The sequence below is a fragment of the Elaeis guineensis genome, chromosome 1 (assembly GCF_000442705.2).
Source record: "Elaeis guineensis isolate ETL-2024a chromosome 1, EG11, whole genome shotgun sequence".
Taxonomy (NCBI): domain Eukaryota; kingdom Viridiplantae; phylum Streptophyta; class Magnoliopsida; order Arecales; family Arecaceae; genus Elaeis; species Elaeis guineensis.
Genome location: NC_025993.2, coordinates 126,473,861 through 126,497,379, shown reverse-complemented (window position 1 = coordinate 126,497,379; position 23,519 = coordinate 126,473,861). Strand labels below are relative to the sequence as shown.

The window sequence follows — 23,519 nt, the reverse complement described above, 5'->3', positions numbered from 1 at the left end:
CATTGATTCATATATATGCTTTTGTTCAAGTATTTTGTCATCATCAAAAAGGGGGAGATTGTTGCTCCTTGATTGATTTTGATGATTACAAAGCAGTTGAAGGAGTACTAATGATTTTCACTTGAAAAAGACTTATTGTTTTTCAGGGACAAAATTGTAATTTTATCAAAATCCTGATTTGAAAGCATCAAATGATAGAACAAAAGATTTGTGATCCATTGGTGAAAATTTCATTGTTTTTGGACTTGTATTTTGAAAGATATGTATGTTTGAAAATCATGAGTCGACCCATGAGTCAACTCATAGCACAATGAGCTGTTTGGCACGCAGATTTTTTGGCTTGGCACAACCTGTGAGTCGACCCATGAGTCGACCCCCAAGGCATGAGTCGACCCATGAGTCGACCCCTGCTGTTTTTAGGCCAAAAATCACAGAACCTTGTCTTCTGGTTGTTTTCTGTTATTCTTCCACAGAGGTCGACCCATGAGTCAACCCCCAGGCATGAGTCGACCCATGAGTCGAACCCTGTGACGGAATTTTTATGCAACGGCTAGTTTTTAACCCGTTTTAAGTGCTTTTAATGCTCATTTAATGTGGTCTAACGGCTCTTTTTCAGCCTAGAATATTTTTCACTATTTCTTAAAGCTATAAAATGGACAAAAAGGTGGAAATCAATAAGAAGAAAAGAAGAAGAATCAAGAAGAGAGATTTTGAAAAAGGAATTTCAAGCAAACCTTTCAGCCCTAAGCAGAAGCACACTCAAAGCATTCAAGAAGCCTTTGATCCAAGCTCACCAACTCCTCAAGTGCATATTCTAGTCTCCAACCACCTTGAGAAAATTAAAAAGGGTCTTCTTCTTCTTGAGTAAAGAGTATTTAAAGTCTCATACGCTCATTAAAGGAGCTTTCTTGTGCTATTCATTGTTATACTTTGTTTGTGTTATTATTTTTATTTTGGAAGGGTTCCAAAACAAGGAAAGGTTGATCCGAACCTTGAATCGGAGTGTATAGGGTTGGCTTGTACCCGGAAAATAAGTGGACTAGCTTGGGATAGCTAGAGTCGGAGTTTCCGACGTTTGTATTCGGGTTGAATACAAGATTAGTGGATTGAAATTCCCAAGTAGGAGCTTGGGGAGTGGATGTAGGTGCAAGGTTGGCACCGAACCACTATAAATCTTTTTGTTTGTGGGTGCCTAATTGCTCTTCTTTAACCTTTCATTATTCTCTTGCATTCTAGCTTTTAGCCATTAGCCTTGAATTAATTTTACTCTCTCTATTTATTTAGCTTTTGTCAAACATTTTTCATAAGTCATAAGTTAAGCTTAAAATTTTTAGAAACCCAATTCACCCCCCCTCTTGGGTTGCATAGCTGGGCAACAATTATTATCGCAAACAATGTGAGAAAAAAATTATGCTTTTTCTTCTTTGGATATCCGTTCTTCTTAATTTATGAAGATTTGATTCGAATAGGTGATGGAAAGTTCTCAAATCACTCACTAAAGCTAGTCACCTTTAGAGAAGATCATTGGCAGTTGATTATATAATTCATCCTTAATTTTCTATATTTTTTAATTATAGTTTTGGCCATTTCAAAATTCATTCTATGATATTGCGGTTGCAATTGTATTAGAACTTAATTTTCCTATAGCTAGAAAGAGAAAAAAAACAGCTTTTTTGTTTTTCTCTAAAAGATTAAAATTGCATGCTTTTCCATCTAACCTTGCATGAGCTCTAAAACTAATGTTTTGTGTTTTATCCTATGAAACTGCATCGAATGGATTCAGGAGTCATTTCTCAGTGAATGATAGTGTTCATGAGTTGGGTCAAAGACATACATATACTAAACATGTTTTTGATGATAACCATCCTGTATTTTGCATAAAAGGTATACTGAAAACTTATATTTGAGCTAATTTTATTTTACTTTTTCCCAGGTGCTACTATTCTTTCTTTCTTTCTTTCTTTCTTTCTTCTTTTGGTTTATGCAAAATTTCATTATAATGCCTACTCTTATAGAACATGTTGATAGGGTAGAAAGTATTGCTAAAGATGAACATTTTTTTTTCTCTCTGAGAGTCGATTAAGATGAACATTTTAATGCACCAAATTTGACAATGAGCAGAAGGCATGTGAGTTATATAACACATGTGCATGTAACATTGATTCTAGCATTTGAAAATATGTGCCTCAAAGGAATAGTTTAACTATTACAACATATAGAAGCTATTCTTGCTATAAGGAGGGCTACCATAAGATCAAGAAATCCATGCATAACTCACTAAAATATCATTAGTTAGATGAAAGGACTAGTTGGTAAAGGTATATATGGCACTAAAAGTTTGTGAGAAAGGTATTTATAGGATATCAAATTTTGAGGCTGAACATAGTCATCCCATCACCACACCTAGAAAGCGACATCTTTTGAAATCACAAAAAGAAATCATTGATGCTCAAGTCACTAGCGGACATGGCAATTGCAATTGGAATCACTCTGAAAAGAACTTACGATTTGATGGCTAAATAAGTTAGAGGACATAACCCTCACTCTTTCCTTCCTGGTGACTATAGAAATTATTGAAGGACAACACTCATGCAAGACATGACCATATGAGATGCAAGAGTTGTGATGCTATAATTTCAAGATCATGTGAGAGAAATTTCATTATTTTGCTATGCAATATAATTTTGATAAAGAAGATCAAACAACTAAATGTTTTTTGTACTGATGCAAGATCATTATTTGTCCATCAATTCTGAGCGATGCTAATTATTTTGATAGTACCTATAAAATAAATGAATATGTTAGGCCTTTTGCACCTCTTATGAGTGTTTACACTCACAAAGAAATGGTCGTGTTTGGTACCACATTGCTCTACGATGAAATTATTGTTTCTTTTAAGTGGTAATTTGAAACTAACACATTTCAAATAGAAGGAAAACTCCAAACAGCAAGTCCTCATATAATATATGAACACCAAATAGACCTGGAACAAAATTTTAGTTCTTTTTTCTTCATGTTATCTGTTGAATAATTCTGGTACTATAACAACTGGATATTGTACCAAAAAACAACTGATTGAAATAAATTATGTACGCATAAATACCAAAATCAATCAATATATAATCTAATTACCATTTCTTTCAGTGTAAAGCCTCCCTCAACTTAAAGCTAGCAAAATTTGAGAAACATATTATAATATTTGGGAGAATCATTGATAGGATGACCACCAGTTGAATTTTGCTTAGAATGCTGGCAAACATGACGAAGTAAAGGTACAGGGCATAAATACAAGATCCTTCTAGAGGAGTTAATTTTTTGTCTAATATTGAAAATATACAACAATGACTTCTTTTGTTATGCTGAAAATACAAATAACGGCAATCCCCCCGCCTGCAATCATCTTGGAAACATGTTAACTAAAATCAACAGTTGTACCGGAGATAAATGACGAAACCTGTAATAGTTGCGTGACAACATGATTGCCTTGCATGTCTTTACCACGCTAACATGAGTGCAACTCCAAAATGAATGATGAAAACTCATCTCTAATACTTTCCTATCTACTTTCCCTTCCATAGACAACTGAGCTGCTGAAGTTAGTTACAAGGACAAGATACAGAGCCAAGCAATAAGCAACCAAAATAAAATCATTATGCTTGAGTTGGCAGCTGATGATGCTTCAGAATATCTGAATTTATGGGACTGCTCTCTGCAAGGAGAGACAACACAGGTGAATATTATTGCAGTTTGCATGAAGTGAGTAATAATCACTTCATGATCAATTTTAAGTAGAAAGAAGATTTTATGATTAAAATAAGATCTGGAGGTAGACACTGATGGATGTTATTCTTACTTCTGTAGGCTCGAGAGTGCACCGCAGAATATAGCATTATCAGGTAATGAAAATTCAGTCTTGTTGGTCACCTCTGGATTAACCACACTTACATACACTTCCTGGCCCAGGTACCATCTGTCAAGATTCTGCACACGCAGATTCCATATACCGACATTGTCAAGATAAACTAAGATGGCTGTCCATGCTCCAGGAAATACCTACACAAAAATCAGCAGGCCACATAATTCTCTTAGCAATGAAAAGTAAAAAATACTGAAAAATAAACAGAAATCAAAATTCAATATAACAAGAAAAAAAAGAGACTTCATTCCACCCATTCAGACCCAATTTGTCAGATTCTTTCATGAAAAGTAAACTCATAACTTCAGTTGATGACAAGAGTAAAAGCAGAAACAAAAAAAACCAAGCACGACCAAAGGAGACCAACTTCAAAGCAAGATAGGCTACACAATGCAACAGCAGACAGATTGTGAATGATGAAATGGACTTTTTAAATATCCAAACCTCAAGAGGGAGAAAACTAGATGTTTAGCAGCACAGTCATACATGTGCTCATGTACAGCTCTGAAGGAATAAAGATTAGTGATTGAGGAAAAAAATTCAAAATATATTGTAAATTCTGGTATTGTGAAAAGACAAGCATGTGCCAAACATTGAAAGGCATACATTCAAAATGCTAATATGGCTCGATGATAGAAAGCATTCTCCACAGATCCAAGAATATGAAGAAACACAATAAAATTCCCAAATAGTATAATCAACTGATGAGAAACCTACATGAGTTATTGTGCATTGCCAATGACATAGACTTGAGAATTAATGCATTATCAAACCCTTAGTCATACAATGTCAAGTCCCATTAAAATCTTGGATCATGTCAGACACCTTTTCTGAAAAAATCCATTTGTACAAAACTTTCAAAAAATAATTAATTATTACTTATGATAATTTTATCAAACTAATTATTCCTGAAACTTAAGTAATTTCTTGGGCCTATACCTTTTATTTCTAACCATGTCTCTGTTCTAATATGGATACCATGCAATATGATAAATTCAATATTGGGCGAGTAAACTATGACTTGCATCTAAATTCAATAAATCATTGTGTTCCCTATCAAGGAAATAGTCCAACATCTCATTGTCAATACACAAGTTTGGCTACAAACTTACTAATACCAAAACACAGTAAGATATCTTGTCCTTAAGTCAAGTGACCACTTGTAAGTTGTCTAATCTGATTCACACATCAACCCTTGATAGTGATTTTCAAAGTGGATTGCTAGTGTTGATATTCAATACGCTAGCACACCCAGGTGTTAGTGTGAGGACACTAACTCAATGGAGGAGGATTACATAGTCACTATATACCTTGGTAGCTTTATAAGTGTGATGCCCAACTTCACTTGTAGCTGTGAACATATCGAAGTATTTAGGAACAAGGATTCAGGTCCAAGTAGGACGTCCCACGAGACACCGAGATGGGGTACCATCTCATGTGTGGGGATAGGGCATCCCTTTAGCATCCCAGCGTCACGATCAGGATGCTTTGGGACATCCTCTGTCCCAAGTGTCGGGACGGAGTAAAACGGCGGTGCGTCCTGTTCTATGGGAAAACCGGAACAGTCTTGTCCCACGAGATTTACAATCTTGTTTAGGAATATCCAATCCTCTCTATTGGTAGATACTCTAACCACTTAGATAATTCTCATGAAACAGTCATGGACTCTTTTCTGGCTAAGGCTCATATATGACACACATCCTATACTGCTTATGTCACCATGAAAAGGAAAAATCCATGTATTATTCCAAATAATGTTTACAATTATATGCAAGTGGCTGTAGGGCATATCTTACTCTAACACAAAATGTAGGCCTATTACAGAAGCTGAAAGAATATTTTCCCCCAGATAAAAATTATGGTTGGTGGCTGTGAAATATTCCTCTAAACAGCACACAGCTAAGATGATGGCAATGTATCATATGACAGCTTGTGTGCATACATGTATAGAGCAGAGTAACTAAATAATATCTCTTGTATTCTCCTCAAATAATTTTTATCAGAGGGCATGATTTTTACGAGAAGCCTTGCTCTGATTGTAAATGTGAGAGTTGGATATTTAACCTAAAAGTAAATGTTACACAATCTATTTAATTCACGTCCGAGAACCTTCACCTAATCTTTGCAGATTATTTGTGGGGTATTGCCCATCCCATAGCAAATCTGCTGTTCAATTGATTGCTGCATCAAGTGCAATATAGAAAAGCCTCCTCAACTTGCATTCTTTTTGCTGACTTCATGCTTTTACTGCCACCGACCATGTAAAGACAAAAATTCAAATATACACCTTAGATGTTGGCCCAGACCAGAGTCTTTTGGCTATCCTTCTAGTGGTGTCAAATTGCTAGATAAATAAAACAACCTTAGATGTTGGCTCAGACCACCAAGTTTTCTGGCTGTCTTTCTAGTGGAGTCAAATTGCTAGCTCAAACATACTTTTTGAATCATAACTTTGTGAAACCATTAAATAGAACCTTAGGTTTTGTTCCATGAAATTTTGACATAATCAACTCAGCTTCACATTGGACAACTATGGGAAAGTATTTGAGAGCTCTTTATCTCTTCCAATCAAACAAGGGAACCTAGTTTGACTAGCAAAGATCTAAGTACCTATTTTCAACAGAAATATTTGTTTAATTGGCTCGAACAACTACTTTTTCCTCTCTTGCTTCCAAATTTGATTATTCATCCTTTCTTCAAAGCATCAGATATGGTCCTATTTTCTTTGTTTTTCTATTAATATTGTTGCCTCCTAGGCAAAGTTTTAAACATCAAGAGATATCAGCCATCTCTATGGAGGAGGGGTTTGGTACCGAGATGGACTGAGATCTCAGTTTATCTCAGACATATTAGAATGCTAAGAAAAGTTCAAAACAACTGAGAAATATTAAGACCTCGAACAATAACTAATGACCTAAATATGCTCTTATTGGCTGACTTAGTAAATCAGTAAGAGCAATTTTTCTGATGTTCAATACCAATTTCAGTTTCCCATCTATCTCCAATCTATGTCTGTACCTCTTGAATGACAGTAACTTCACCAAAATCTATTTACTCCGATTGTCTTTTCGGTTATTGCCAAGCCTGTAAAGATGTTACCTAGATGCTTGGGAAAGATGCCAAGCATGTAGGCATGGATTTAAAAACCATTGAAACAGGATGCACCAGTGATACCGTATCATTGTAACACGAAACAAGTAATGATATGGGTAATGGGATGTTGAAATCATTTGCACTAATATGTATTGGCCATATCGGTCCATATTGATGCATATGAACCATACGATGTTAATCGTACTGATTGGTACCAATGGTTTTTGATTATTTTGGATGCTATCAGCTTTGGTATATTCTATCAGTATTGGTACCATACCTGTTCTGATGGAAAAATAATGTGGGGCTCAATACCGATATTTAAGATATTGCATATAGGTGTTTTAAGTGTTTGATGCTTTGACACCTGAGAGTCCAAATATGCAGATACTACCACTAGGTACAATTGATCAATATATATATATATATTATTATATCAAAATTTGATGATGACTAATATAAAGTAAAAGCTAAATAGCAATTCTAGTTAACTAGAGAATCTAGACATTTTAGACGAATATTGTTTTAATTTTAACGTGTTTGAGAATTCGTGTTTGAGAATTCATGTCATCAATTGCACAGTGTTTTTTTACCAAAAAACTATTTTGAAAAAAAAAAAAAAAAACCAAATGCTGACCCTTACGTTATACCTAGTAAGCAAGAACCCTCCATTATTTTATCCTTAAAAGAAAGCAAGAACTCCATTTGTTGGAGTGTCATGCATTGCCTTGTCATCTTGTGTCTTCAAAAGTCCCAACACTCCAAAACACCTAAAAATTGAAGTATCCAGATAACCTAGCTTGCAGCAAAGGAGAACTTATCTTGGTACCTGACATTCATAGGATGTTGTCTCTTGATGCTCTCTAACATCCAAGCCAAGAATCGCGGATTCGGTACCGAAATCCGTGCCAGTCAACCGGTGGTATGAGTCGGTACAGATCCATACCGGATCAGACCGGCACGAACTGACATAGAGGAAAAGAAGCGAACCGGAAGGATGAAAAGAGAGAGAGGGAAGGGGGAGGGAAAGAGAGGGAGGGAGAGTGCGGCCGGATGAGATGCCGGCAGTGGCCATAGGCAGGCCACCGGCATGCTCGATGGGCTGCCAAGGCTCCACTTCATCCGCTGATCCTTGGCCGAGAGAGAGATAGAGAGAGGGGGAGAGGGAAAAAAAAAGAGAGAGGCAAAGCTGCCGGATCGGCCGCCAGAGGGCCTTTGATTGTTCACAATGGCCGCCAAACGGCACAATCGCAGCCTCCGACACCTCGAGTGTGAAACAGAGGCAATCGCTCATGTTTCACGGGATTTTTTTTAAAAATTCCTATTATAATGAAGCCAACAAGCCTCCGACACCTCGAGTGTGAAACAAGGGCAATCGCCCATGTTTCACAAAATTTTTTTTAAAAACCTCGATTGCAGTAAAGCCGGCAATCGATTTGCCAGCTTCACTTTTCAGATTTTTTTTAAAAAAATTCTTAAACAGTGAAGCTGGCAAATCTATTGTCGGCTTCACTATTCATCTTCTTTTCAAAAAAAAAATCCGACGAGTGAATAGAGGCAATCGCCCTAGTTCTGCAGCTCCATCCGCGCATTTTTTGCCGCCCGATGGCCACAGCGGCCATCCGGTGCCTTCCGATAGCCCCTCCACTAGATGCTCTTCCCTCCAGCACAGTTGCTCCCTCCCTCTTTCTCTCTTTTTCTCGCTCAATTAAATACCCTATCGGGCGATGCTGAGCTGCGGAGACCTCCGTGGCCCTATGACGGCCTCAGTGGGCCACCACCGGCCTTTGGCAGCATCGTGCCGTCTCTCCCTCCCCTCCTCTCTCTTCCTCTCTTCCCCTCTCCCTCCTTTGGTATGCCGTTTTCTTCGGCCAAACCATTCCGATTTGCCGTCGAGATGGCTCGAAATGCTGAACACCTTGAACTGTCCTGTTCCAGACGGTTCGACATTCCATGATCCAAAATTTCTAATCTGGTACATTATGATCCCTTATCATAAAAACATACTTCTTAATCAGGCTTGTCTCAAGCTGCTAAATTTGTAGACTTGTAGGGTTCAAGGACAATCACTATCATCAACTTTCCATCACCTAAATTACCAACTAGCTTCAGCATATGCAAATTCAACAAAGGCATCCTATCATAAATCTATAAAGTGGGAAATGGACCACCAAAATATTTGTTGTTTAATTGCATGCAATGTTAATACAATCTATTCCCATCAAAGAATATTAAGAACAACATGACCTAAATTTCTCATCCACCAGAAGAACAAAAAGTCTGAAGGGAGTAGAAACAAAGTAGCAACAAGTAGGATTTCAGAGATGTGGTATTAGTGGATAAGGTTGGGTACAAATTCAAGGTGCCACTAATTGAATTTGTTATTGTCATTTTAAATGGTGCAATGTGAAGTGCTTTAGGAACATGGGAAGATCTCGAATTTGAGAGAGAAGATGGTGAGGGGATGTCTAGCGTTAGGATTTCAGCAAGGAGGAAGGACAAACCAAGCGAAGCATAAGAGGGTTAAAATTAGGCAACTGCTGAGTTAGGACAAATTCATTCTTCTATTAATATATATTTATACTTAACAAATAAATAGAAATGATGCATTTATATGGACAAGTATTTACTATCATATTTGCATGTAACTCAACTGCATTGAACACAATAGAGGAGAACACTCAAGCTCAGGCCAAAAACTATTTTAAGCACCAGATCTAGATCAAATCTCAGTTTATTTACTAATTTTGCAAGCCCTCATGCCTGATCACTTCAAACATCAGGTTTGCATAGACAACTCAATTGATTGATAGCTCAATAAGTAGTCCATACAAAGATCATCTACACTAAGTAATTAATGTCACCAATTTATCATCTTCCTTCAAGCTTTTATCCAGTCAACCACCTAATTGTCAACTTTTGCACGTCCTAGCTCACAGATGTTTTATTTCTCTTATTAATTACCTCCATCAAGAATAAATGTATAACATAAAGACTAATAATATTATGATCCTGAATTCCTGATGTCCAACATTCTTTTTGTTTCATAAGATCATAAAGACATGTTATAGCACACTTGCTTTACTAATCTATTTTAGCTTCTGGTAATACAAATGTTCCTATTGTTATTGTGCTCCTGAGGCATCACCAATCATGATCCAAAGCAAAGTTCACTGAACCCATGCCGGCTAGGTACCAAATACCATACTATAATGTACAACACTTAGTTTGCTTGATCATGCCAGTCGGGCACTGATGCACCAAAATACGTCTCCTACTTTTCTTGTTCTCATTCTTCTCTTGATCAAGAGCTCAGCGAGGAGGACGAGAGGGTACCCCAATGGGTCGGTACTAAGATCAACAAGGTATGAGGGTATGTATTGTCATCACTCATCACCATCGCCATTGCAACATGCTTGTGTGTGTGTGAGAGAGAGAGAGAGATTGATCAGGGAGGTAAAAATAAGAAAGGGATTGATCCTGGAACTGCCTGAAACCACTCAAAACCCAGCAAAACCGGTCAATTCAGCCTGGTTCAACCCAATTCAAACCTGGTCGAATTGAGAGGCCTTACCATCCTGGTTCCTCACCGATTCGATGCAGTACACCTGAACTGGGCAGTTAGAAATAGTTCAACAAATCTTGATCACAACTAAAGAGGTGTATTCACTTACACATCTAACACAAAAGCTATCAGCAATAATAGTAGCACTAACCTATCAAATGTTACTAATATATCTTCTTTAGCAAAGATGGACCTTCTAATGCATTTCCTCCATTTCTTTCTTTCCGTTTTCATAAGAATTTACTCCTTAGTTTATCATGATGTAAGTGGTCATGATTATTTTTCCAAGATGCAATCTCACAAGGCCTACACCATCCCAAATAGCTGATTCTTCTGATAGCCACATGTACTTGCAGGAAATCATGTTTTCAGCAAACTCTTCATATCCTGTACTAGTGAACAACGAGTTTAAATTGCATGAAAAAGAGATGGGGGGAATATATGGAGTTACTCCTACATCATAAGATGTTCATCCGTTGGTATGACTTGGCATTTTACATCATATGCATATCATCTGAAGAAGAACACTAGTGAACGTTGAGTTTTAAAGTGACAGTTTTTTTCGTTCTGTTTTTGGAGGGGTGTGTTTGATTGTATGTGTGGGTATACGCATATAGGTTGATATGGAACTGTCCTACCTTATACAATTCATGTATTTGTATGACTTGACATGTAACACTATATACACAGTCCGATGCACTACTAGTCTAATGCATGCATGGTTATGCCCTCCTTCACCAGACATTCTTCCCAAGTGTTTGATGGTGGAGGTCCTCGATCACAAGACAATTTATTCCATGATTACTCATGCCCTCACCCAGCTGCTAGAGAAACAAAGAATCTAATTTGGAGCATCAAAGCCATTTGATGGTCCAAATTGCTAGTGTATCGAATCTACATTTATTTAATTTTCACAAGAGTCTTATCAATTAAGCTTTTAGTTCTTAAATGTTAAGTTTCTTGGCCTCCTATTCTTTAGGTTATTTGACCACAAGTTACTTGGTCTCCGATTTATTTTTTTGATTTACGTGGTTCATGGAATACGGTACCATCTGTATCTTACCAGTCTCGTACCGGTACGCCATCTCGTAGCGTACCAATATTACTGTATTATACCGAACGATGTACCGACATTAAGCAAAATTTTATCAGTACGGGGTCTGGTACCGAGATGGCAAACCTTGATGTGGTTACTTGGTCCTTAAGTTAGGGGAGGCTATAAATTTATATGATATGGAAAAAGTAGGGAGATAGTGTTGACTTGCATCATTGTATGTTCTATGTGAGTTCAACATTGAGAAAGTAGTTTCCTTGGCCATTAATGGCCTCTGCTCCCTCTCCCTTACTCTCTTATCCTCCTCCTTCTCAAGTGTCTTCTTTTCTCAACTCTTCACTACTCTCTCTTCTTTAATCTATCCTCTCTGTTTCTTTGATTTCTCTCACCCAGCTCATTTGGGCTATAGCAGGCCATCCCCTGAATGGTATTGCATTTGGTACAGAAGAAAAAAGATGTTTCTATTTTCGTTCTTCTTATTTTCCTTGATCTCCGTTCTATACTCCCTTTAGTTGACTCATTCTCTTCCAATACAGTCATATGAGCCAAGTTTTAAGCTGGATGTCCTTCACTGATACATGAGAAGACTTTGGGCTTATGCACAATGATTTGATACCAATCAAAACTAGACTGATATCTTCCAACAATGCATTTGTTAATGAATCCTAGGCTGCAAGCAGCTAATATGTGGGGCAGTCTCAATTCAAGATAATCTTCTTTAGCCTTTAATAATCCACAAGCTTCAAAGTAAGTTCCTTTAGCACCCACATAAGTTCAACTATAGGAAGCACCACGAATCAAAAGGTCTTGCAACCAAGAGTCTGTCCGACATGGATGCTGCAATCGAAGATGGGTAAAAGAATCCCATAGATAATGGCCCTTCACATCAAGAGCTTTCAACTGAAAATACATCATATCTTAAGGATCAGATTGAGAAGATTGAGTGCTCCAAAGACACTTGGCCTTCAAGTAACCTACACTTTGAGTTGCTTGGCAGTAGGCTTTAAGTTACTTGGCCCACAAGTTGGTCTCCACAATACTATTTTTAGTTTATTTGGTTTCTTTGTCCCCAAAGTAGGGTACAAAATATATTTGTATGATATAGCAAAGTCCAAGAAAATTTTATTCATATCCTATGTATGTGTATATTCTTGAGAAAGTTGTTTCTTTGATCATTTTTGGCCTCCTCTCCCTACCTCTCTCTTACTCCCTCTATCCTCCTCTCTCCACATCTTCTTTTCTCTACTCTTTATCTACACTCTCTTCTCTCTTTGTTTCCTTGGTTTCTTTTTCCTATTAGGCTCATTCATGCATAAGCAAGCCATCCTGAAACAGTCCTGCATCAATCAATAGTCAGAACAAGAAGAGTAAGATATTGTACCTTCAAATTATCGAAATGCCTCCCCATGCAATTAAGCAACTGTTTCTTCTAATGCATCATTGCAAGATGTGAAGTCGTGCCAGGTAAAGATCTTCCTCATGAGTGCAGAACTCATGAAGTATCATTGGACGTTAAAACCTGCCTAGTTTGACTTCTTACTAAAGTTTCCAAAGAGTGTTACTCTTTATTATGATGCATTTGGGCCTAGGCATATTAAATTAATCCTTATTTTCTGTAGAAAATGGAGTATGGAGTTTTCATCTTCAATATTTATTATAACCATATCATGGTAAAATATTTACCCATCTGACCTTTAATGTCACATATACAAGTGGGCTATTTCTGCTATGAAACATGCAACATCAAATTTCTTTGATATTCAATATTGCCTTATCAAATAATGAAGAACAATCCAACTTAAATAAGCAATCTAAGACTATTATCGCATTTGTTAATGAAAAAGGATTACCACTTTGTGGGCCAATTTCTTTCCAAGCCCAACAACTAGACCAACCACTCACCTCCACATACACCCCCCCCCCCCCCTCCCCCCACAAAAAAAAGAAGACCATTCAGACTAAAAAGCTAGTCGCAAGCCAACGTAACAACGCACGTGACTTCAGATATTCATGGTTCACTGGGCAACCAACCATTGCATACTACAATGGGTTAGATTATGTACATCTGGATGTAAGCCCTCCTGGCCCACAAATAATATCAAGATATTATAGCTTTAAAATTTATGAGTTTCTTGGCAGACTGTTGAGTTTAATTCTCCACAATCTTTAGGCATAATATGGCATCATATAACGGATGGATAGTAATCAAACTGCAGCAAGAGAAAATTTTCTCTTGCCTCAGAATTAAGCTCGAGCCCAGCCACTGTTTTAGTTTTTGTTCCCTCTTTTCATGTTAATGGCTTTTCACTGGAGATACTTAAGGCAGCAAGTTCAAAATTAAAAATACTATACCTGTGTTGTGCAACGAGCAACTCCATCCCATTTATTATAGGTACCTCTACTATTTTCTGTCCAGGTTCCATAATCCATCCTAATATCAAATAGAAAAGATTAGGAATCAATTTCCAGACAATATATTCAAAAATAACCAAAATGCATATCTTGGTCCTCAAAACATTACCCTACAACAAAAAATGCATAGCCATCCATGTGATAGCTTTGAACAGTACTGTCATTGTTCTGGAATATAATTTCTGTGAAACCCTTATAGGTGCCATTGATTATAGATGTATCAAATTTTGCAGGTCTGTTCATCATTCGATTTGGGAAATCCAGCTTATATATTCCTGGCACATTAAATTGTTGTGCGAGCTTCAGGGGTGTTGAAGGGGCAACATAAGAAATGGCATTCAAAGTAGTTCGCAACTGCCCATTTACAAGCTCTGCAGGTCTGTTCAGTAGTACATACACATCAGTGACAGTAATATCACCATATCGAAAAGATCCCTGTGGGTTGGGTCGAGCAGCACCAGCAGAAACATTCCATCTGAAATTGGTTAGCAAAAAAAAAAAAGAAGAATTATAAGCTATTCCATGCATCACACTAGAGGGTTGAGTACCACATCAAGCCAACTGAGCAGAAAAAAAAAATTAAAAGATGGAACAAAAACAGAGATAAATTCATACAACTGAAAACATTTGCAAGCACCTGAATTCAAAACTCCAGGATACCTGATGGACCTTGCTTGGTTCATTGAAAAGTATGTGTCAGCCTCATCTGGGCCATCAGGAAGTGGACCAGAGGCAGAACCCTGTGAATCAGAATAGTGCAATATAGCAACCCCTGTTACTCTATTCCTCATATCTGGACTGACAAACCGAGCACTTGCCACCATATAGTAGTCACTGCTAGCATTTTGATCCATTGTGACCAAGAATGAATAAGACTGTCCTACATGAATATCCATGTTTGTATAGTTCTGTTGAACAGTGTAAGACCCTTCTGTCTCTACAAGGAGAAGATTGTGGTCCTGGATTCTAAAGTTCAGACTGGTTGATAAGCCAACATTATGCACTCGTATTCGGTATGTTTTTCCTGTTATTAAAAAAAAAGAAGTTAAATTAACTAAAGCTACAAACAGAACATCAATCATTCACTTACTAGAAGATTGAAAACCATAATCCTAAAGCTAATATTGAATATCAAAATAATAAAATAATTCTAATATTTCAAGAACCAAGCCACTTTTTTTACCATATTTACCACTTAATAAAAGTTCACAAAGGACAATGATCTGAGATGCCACATTTTGTTTGGAACTGCACCCCATAGTTTAGCCACATATATATCTTAAAGAAAGATGCCTCCACACAAAAAGGATAAGTGAAAAACAGTCTGGTGCTAGTTATAGATCTCTCTTTGAGATTATTTACTGGGCTAGAGTCTGTAGCACTGTTTTATTGATAAAAAGCGGCATGCAATGAAACAGTGGCAATTGATGTATTTAGTGAAACACAATACGCAATAATCATACTTACAACTACATGTTTTTGGTTGTTTACCTGGCTCCACATTTATTGTCTCATAAGTTATGCCATCAGGCACAATTGATTCATTGTAGCGGTAGGGTCCCAAACCATTGAAGAGTACCCCATCAGGAATCCCAAGATCATTGCCATCTTCCAGAGTTTTTCTGAGTTCCTGTCTACCTTAACTATGAGTAAAATTCAAAGTGACCCAAGCAAATTTCCTGCATTTATTATCATTAATTTCCAGAAGAGAGATTAGCCTGACCTTGTAGCCTTTGTTATACCAGTCACTAATGAAGATTGTAATATCCCCATCCGGTGTTCCAAAGGGCAGTGGAATTACATCTCTGTTGTTTACTATAATTCCACCATAACCACCTGCAGCCTTCTGAAAATTGATCGAAGGGAAATAAAAGAAGCTTCCAATCTGGTCTTTGACCTGAAACTCATATGTCCAATTCCAATGAGAGGGGATGGGACAATTTGTCCCCAAAACACCATCCTGCCACGAGTTCTTCCTTTGCTGTAAACCATTCCTGCATCAAATTGGCATTGTCATCATCATTAACAACCACCATCATATGAAACATTAAAAGAATGGAAAATCCTCAAACATACCAAGTGACAAGAAAAGGTTCATCTAAATTGTTTCGGATATTCACAACAACATTCCAGTTTGTTGTCACATTCATAACTGGTCCAGGAAACTGCCCATTGATTCCAATAACCTGCATTTATGATTTAGAGGTAATAAACTGTTCACAACAACAAAAAGGTCTTCATGAAGTTTCCTTTTGCCCAAAAAAAGGACAAACGAAAGTTCCTCACATCATGAGTGATAGCAAATAATGTAAGGTAAAAATGCTTCCTCACAAAGCTGCAGATAAAAGTTTACATGATATACATGCATATAAATAACAGGTCCCTACATCTTAGCACTTGTCAAAATCATTTCAACAATTTTTGGGTCAAGTAACCAGTATGCAAATCCATTCATTCTAATAAAATATCAGTTGAAAATTCTCCAAAAAAAGATATATCAGCTCTCACAGCAGACTGATTTTAGAAAATTGAAATAATACCTAGACCAGCCCACCATTGAGACTTTCCATATCTGCAGCCTAGCATGGCTACTGTATTTGCTTTTCCAATGATACATTAATCTTGAATATTTTACAGCTTATGATGAAATGTCTTTAATCATCAATGAGTAAATGTTTCTTAGAAATGTGTTATCCAAGCACATAAGATTCCACATGTATACAACTGATGCTCATACTTTTGGGCCACAAAGGTCTCATTTCCCACGTCCACTGCTCAAGTCCACATATAAGAGTGAGTTAAATTGACTCATTTATGCATCTGATATTCAGGAGATGCTTTTCAGCAAAGACTTCACCAAACTATCTTTTACATCACAAAGATCAAGGAAGCTTTTCTTGACATATACTGGCTAAGACATTTTAGAATTGACACTAGTCACCACACTAGCAAAGGATACATCACTTATCACCTGACACTCTCCTCTTTAAATCAGCCCTTTTGTGCTCTAGACCTATGAGAACTATCACGAAAATCCGACTGCTAAATAGACACCAACATTTATGCATTCTTCCAAATATTTGACAACTGATCCACGTTAGGAAACTTGGTTATAGTCCAAGCCTGGACTAAAGGTGAGGCAGAGATCATTGACAATCGGCAGGTAAGGACCAAGGGAGGGTGCAATGGCTACAAAAATCAGCCTTTGAAGCAATCAGATTGGTGTTAAAGCCAATGGACCGAGATCATGAATGCAGACAGCAAATGAGGTATTTTATGGCCTCCACCCGCTGCACGGAATATTTTTGAAGCAAGGGAAAGGTATAACTTTATCCAATGGCCCCAGGTTTACTGCTGATTAGCATCCTTTTATTCCTTATTTTAGTTTACCTCTTTCAGATTAGTTTGGAAGCTAACATACTGTCAGTATGGTTCATGCATCGCTCTAGCATGAACAATGATTGCTACAGTCTCGCGCTCAATTAGGAGTCCTAATAGTGGGCAAGTTGGTTAGTTAACTTGCAAATTTCAGAGAATTTCTTTCTATATATGTACAAGTCCTTATTGACTCAGACCTAGGAAATTCTAGGGGACTAACAAAGTCTATAAAGAGTCAAAAGGGGGTCTGTTCCGAAGGAAGGTACACAGAAATATTTTGAGGAAAAGAAGAGCTTCTTGGAGCTTGGTTCAGCTGCCCTTACTCTACGCCTCTCTTACCCTATTCTTTTCTCTCTTTCTAACCTACTCCTTATCCTGTTGTTCTATTAATCTACCCCCTCCTCCTTACTAATTCTTTAATCTAAATCATTTTTTATGTTCCATTTGCTGCTACTGTTGTCTGAATATAACAGCAGGTTGCTCATCTTTTCCTTTTTGATTGATCAAAGGTATAATATTACTGTTTACACATTTTAACTCGATTTGACTGCCGCTGGACTTTTCCTCTCTGATAACTGCAAGTATTCTAGTGTTGAATCTATGTATTTGCATGTTGTCATCTTAGTCTGCTATCATTTTTTCTGTATAATACCTTAAAAATGGTGGCATTTGCTGATAAGGCCCATCTAATTGCCAATGCCAACCCCAAGCAAAAAGCTAGAGCAGTTATCTACCTCAAAGCTAAACAAAGGAATTAAAAAAAAGAGTGCCAGCGATGAAGATGAATTCCATCATTGTATTGTTCTTCACCCACTTTTTTGCTACTCCTTGCAATTAAGTACTTTCCCCTTCATTCTTTTCCGCTCCTCCACTTCTTGCTTTGCCCCCTTTAATCCTCTATCTCCTCCCTCTCCCATGTGTCTTCTTATCCTCATTACCGTTCTCCTCTCCCTTCTTCCTCTTCCCCTTGCTTCATATTTTGCTTATTCCCCTTTTCCTGCCCCTCTCTCTCCTCCTGTCTTTGCCAGCTCTTTTTCCACATTTCTAATTTTCTTTACTTGCTACTTAGATTCATTTATTACTATCAATTGACTCTATTTAAATAAGAAATAGTTCAGCACCTACTTAAGCACTTATGATACTCTACTACCAACTTGTTGGTGCCACTTTCTAGAACCTGCTCATAGCCAAGGTGGTTAAATCATTAAGATTTAGTAGGGCCATCTATTTATATCTTTTGCTACTATCTCCAACAAGGATAAAACTACACAAGGGCATGGAGGGGACCATGGTCCTCCCTAAAGTGCAATTCTCTATGTGCCAACAAAAGCTCTAAATCCCTCAACCATTGGGACACGCAAAAGCTATCCTCCTTGTGTGAAATTATAAAGGGGAACCACCTTGTCATCTCATGACTATAGATCCTAGAATTCTGGATGCACTTCCTCTAGTGGCCCTTTTAAATTCCATGCTAGGTCTTTCAATATATTTCAATGAAGATATCCCCAATCTTAAAGAAAAAATAGCCCTAAAATAGGTATGTTAACCAACCAAGTTGAATAACAACATTTCTCAATTAGAATAACATATGCACTTCCCGAGGCTCTTTTCCAGGTGTCTAAGCATTTCTTAGACCCTAATAAAATGACATATTGGGATCATAAGACACTCAAATCCCAATTATCCTATGATGTACTCCATGAAAGCACTAGTCCTCCTTTCCACAACTAACTCATGCGCCTTTCAGATTCTCTCTATGCCAACACATGGTATCATACCACCCAACCCTCTTTCCAAGAATGCCGACTCAGAACCAAACCCCATGCCAGCCAGCTAGAAGTACGAGTCAGTATGCCCCCGTAACAGGTCCGAACCAACATAGAAATGAGGGATGAACCGAGGAGAAAAAAGAGAGAAAGAGAGAAGGGGGAGGGAGAAAGAGGAAGAGAAGGAAAGAGAGGCTGGCGGAGATACCGGCGGTGACCACCGGAGGGCCGCCGAGCCCTCCTAGGCTCTATGGTCCATTCCTCCTTGAGAAAAAATGAGAGTAGAAAAAAATAGAGAGAGAAAAAGGAGGAAAGAAGAGGGAGAAGAAGGCGGCAAGGAGGCCACCAGACAATCCAAAAATATCTCATGGTCACCACAGGTTCGAAACAGAGGCCCGCCACCTTCCCCTCCCTCCTCTTCCCTCCCCTTCCCTCTCTCTATATCTCCCTCTCTCCTCACATCTCACGGAGGACCATAGAACCCGAGAGGTTTTGACGGCCTCATCGGGCCAGTGCCAACCACCTCCAACCTCTTCCTCTCCTTTTCTTCTCTCCTCTCTCTCTCTCTTCCTCTCTTTCTTTCTCTTTTTCTCCGTTTGCACCAGTGTTTTGAATTGAACATCCGAACCACATCGATTAGCCACCAGTACGGTTCGACATGCCCCGAACCGCTCAGTTTAGACCGGTTCGGCGAACCCTACCTTTTTCCTTTTATGTCCACACTCCTATTCTCACAAAGGGTTGAAATATCAAAAGTTCTAGCCAAGAATTGAGCAATTAAGCCATTGATTTGCTCCCCCTTCTTTCTATTTTTGTCTCTCTATAAATCTACATGGTTGGAAGGCTCTTTTCTAAGGCTTTCCCAAAGCTCTTTATTAGCATATCATTAACCTCAATGGGCAAACCTCAACCAAGACTTTTTTGAACTCAACGAAGGTGGATGCATTCTTCTTGGAATTTTTTTATTGAAATGTAATAAAAACATGCTAAATTTAACTTGTTGGAGAAAACATTAACAATTTTAATTTATGACCTGGGTGCTCTCTAGCTCGCAAATAGAGAGCAAAATGGCTTTCGAGATTCAAATTTGGGGCATGATGCACATGACGCTAACTGTGGTCCTTTGTGAAGTTATCATTACTTAACATAGAGCATAAAGTTTGTCATGCATTGTTGTCCATCTTGGTGGAAACACTGGAAACACTAATCCTATGGAACCTAAACAGCATCCAAGTAGTTGGTCCCCCCCCCGGGAGATAACCTTGGCTCCTCTCTTGTTTCTCCAAGAAGTTCTTACTGGAGAAGTTTTGGACCTATTAAAGAATATTTTTCCCACTATTTCTTTCCGTATCTTATATATTTGAAGAATATTCTAGGAAATGGAGAACATCGTGATAGTTTATAATTGCCTACATACTTTAAGAAAACAAGATTTTAGAATGGAAAAACTAAAGCATAATATGTATGATGACGACCACATTCATTAAGGAACATGTTTTCTACAGAGATTATTCTTCTCTTTGATTTATTCTATTACAAATAACTCAAGAGTAGGTACTTCAGAACTAGAAATGGAACTGAACTGAGCTCGAGCAAGCCAAGCATAGGTAAAGACAGCTTATTTATTTCAACCCAAACTCATCCTATTCATGAACAGCTTGTTTATGAGATATAGTGAGAGTTTGAGGTCTTTCAAGACTTCAATTTAATTATTTTGGACAAACTATTTTAGTTTTTATCTGAAACTCTGTTAACTTTGCAAGAACTAATTATAAAATAATACTTCATAAGAAAACTAAAATAACATAAATCATTTATCTGTTTATATGAGCTTACTCAAGTCTAGCTCAGGTGAAGTAAACATGCCTTTCATTAATCAAGCAAACCAACTAAAGCCAAATTTAGAGCCAAATAATGAGCAATCTCATGAACAACTGCTCGTTTGAAAACCCTACTTAGAAGACCAGGAATACTAAAATATTGCATGTTTGAAAATTTTTGGGCATGCTACCTACAAAAGGAGTATAGGTAGGCAAAGGAAAATTGAATAATTACTAGATAGAGGAGTCTCAAATTGATAGTCTCTAAAATCCACCAAATAGAATTATGCTAAGGATTATGTAATGTTTCATGAAGGTGACAAGGGCTGCAGCCAGATCATATTTATCTGCTTTTTACCCAAAAGGACTCAAAAAATATAAACAAGCCTAATTCAAATAGATGGTACTTGGATTAGGCTTGGATCATAACATATGACCCTTCCAAATATGACTTGGATATGGATCAATAACTGACCCAATCCAAAGCCCAATCAAAAAATAATATGCTGTTTTTCATAACCTTCTTTGAATTTATGAAGCTAATTTGCTTTTACTAATTAATTTTATTGAACTAATCATCACTTTGAGTTGTTGATAATAATTTATCTATAATCATCAAACAATCTTATGCAGTTATGCTGAATCAATTGTTGATAATTACTACATGGTTGTTTAACCTCTTTTCTTTTTTTTGTGCATAATACAGGTTTTCATTTGTGTTTGAGTTATTCTTGACCCAATTCAGCCCAGAAAATTAAGTGGAGCAAACACATAATAGATTTAGAGCCTATTTGGATTTTCCTATAGGATTGAGCTCAAAATCTTATAGGATTAATTGATTGGACTAGTAAGACCAGCAAAAGCATAAGGTATAGGCTGGGCTAGGCAAACCCTGATCCTATAGGAAAATCCAAACAAGCCCTCGCCGATCCAACCCAACTTGCTTGTAGCTTCAAAGGTCACACATGGATAGGTGTGCAAACAAGCCAAGCAGAGCTGAGTAGTAGACTGCTTAGGTTGGCTTCCCATAAGCGGTACTCAAGCCTGAGCCAAGCTTGATAGATTATATTGAAGCTTGCTTCATCTATAATTTGAATCCAATTTGAAGAAGCTTCTTATTGAGGTGAGCTATTTCTGTTTTATTTTGCAACTTAAGGTGTTCAAACTCTAAAAAGTTCTTCATGCTTGGCTTGTTTTCTAGCTGAACCGAACTTGAAGGACCTGTCACCAAACCAATCCAAAGCCATTCATGAACAACTTGATTCATTTGCAGCCCTACATATGGAGACCAAGCAAGGGCAAAAGAATCAACAGAAAGCATATTCTGTTAGAAGTATAAAAAATGATCACCAAGCCCAAAACATTAGAGATAAACAAATCAGCAGCAACAGCTCTTCCTAGACAAGCACATCAATTTAGATGACAAATTTCCACTAACATTTAACATCCTACCGACACATATCCCACCAACATCAACAGATAGCCTCGAAAACCTCCACATCTCAAACTTCCATTAGTAGTTACTCATCTACAAGCCCAACAAGAAAGAGAAAGTAAAGCAGCAAGGAAGAAGCAAGCATGAATAGTCCTTAAATGTGGCATTCAATAAATAATTTTGCGCTCAGCACATAAAGTGAGGCCTAGTAAAATCGATTGCTATTTTGCAAATTTAAAACCATTATCAGGTATAAAAATTTGCCTGCAGGCAGCATCCCCTGGCTTTCCCTATTTCCCTTGAGAGCCATAGCGGTGCTCAATCATACCAAAACCTCTCAACTCCTTCTTCCCTTTTCCATTCCCATCACACAACCCAACCTTCTAACCAACCCACAAGAAGAACACTAGCACAAAATGCTCATTCTGTTCACTTCAAGGCTTATTATAAAAGGCAAGTGGGGCATTACTTGGGAGAGCCTAGAGATTACAAATCACATGTTTTCTTCATGGCATGCATTAATAATATCGAATGACGTTCGGCAATACCAATCCACCAACTTGTCCTTCCCTTCTACATTCCCATCACACTAAAAATTAAGACTTGTCAGCCCCCAACCAAAACTTTAGAGTTAGAACCGCATCACATAAAGAATATACGAAAGCAAACGAGGCATTCATGTGTACCGACCTGCTGCTTAACTCCGAGAGGAGAGACGGAGATGTAGGACACGTCCCAGTCCAAGTATACATACGGATCTCCAGAAATAGCCACATCCACGAGCAAAACAGCGACGAAGAAAGAGAGAGAAGAGAAGAGGAAAGATATGGAGGAACAGGGCGAGTAGGGAAGCATCGGATCGGCCTCCCTTTGCGAGTGGAGTGTGGAAGAGAACTGGCGGTGGAACTCCGTAGCCGTGCGACAGGGAATAAGAGAGGAAACAAGAAGACAAGGAGGACAAGGGCCGGTGGCTGGTAGCGCTTTAATAATTTGGGGTATTATTCCGTCTTGCCTTTTTTTTTTAACTTCATGGGAAAAAGAAAATGAGACATTGTGGTGACCCATTTAGACTCGCTTTGC

General features: G+C 37.9%; 1 protein-coding gene across 1 annotated transcript; it reads right to left on the bottom strand.

Moving 5' to 3' along the window:
• Positions 1-3,169: 3,169 nt before the first annotated feature.
• Positions 3,170-23,519, bottom strand: LOC105034815 (monocopper oxidase-like protein SKU5). Its single transcript, XM_010910112.4, has 9 exons — positions 23,130-23,519; positions 16,117-16,226; positions 15,764-16,034; positions 15,532-15,670; positions 14,701-15,064; positions 14,150-14,515; positions 13,981-14,059; positions 3,854-4,053; positions 3,170-3,709 (listed from the first exon to the last, which is right to left on the bottom strand). Exons 1-9 carry the CDS (start codon positions 23,502-23,504, stop codon positions 3,601-3,603), a joined length of 2,013 nt encoding a protein of 670 aa, XP_010908414.2. The 5' UTR covers positions 23,505-23,519; the 3' UTR covers positions 3,170-3,600.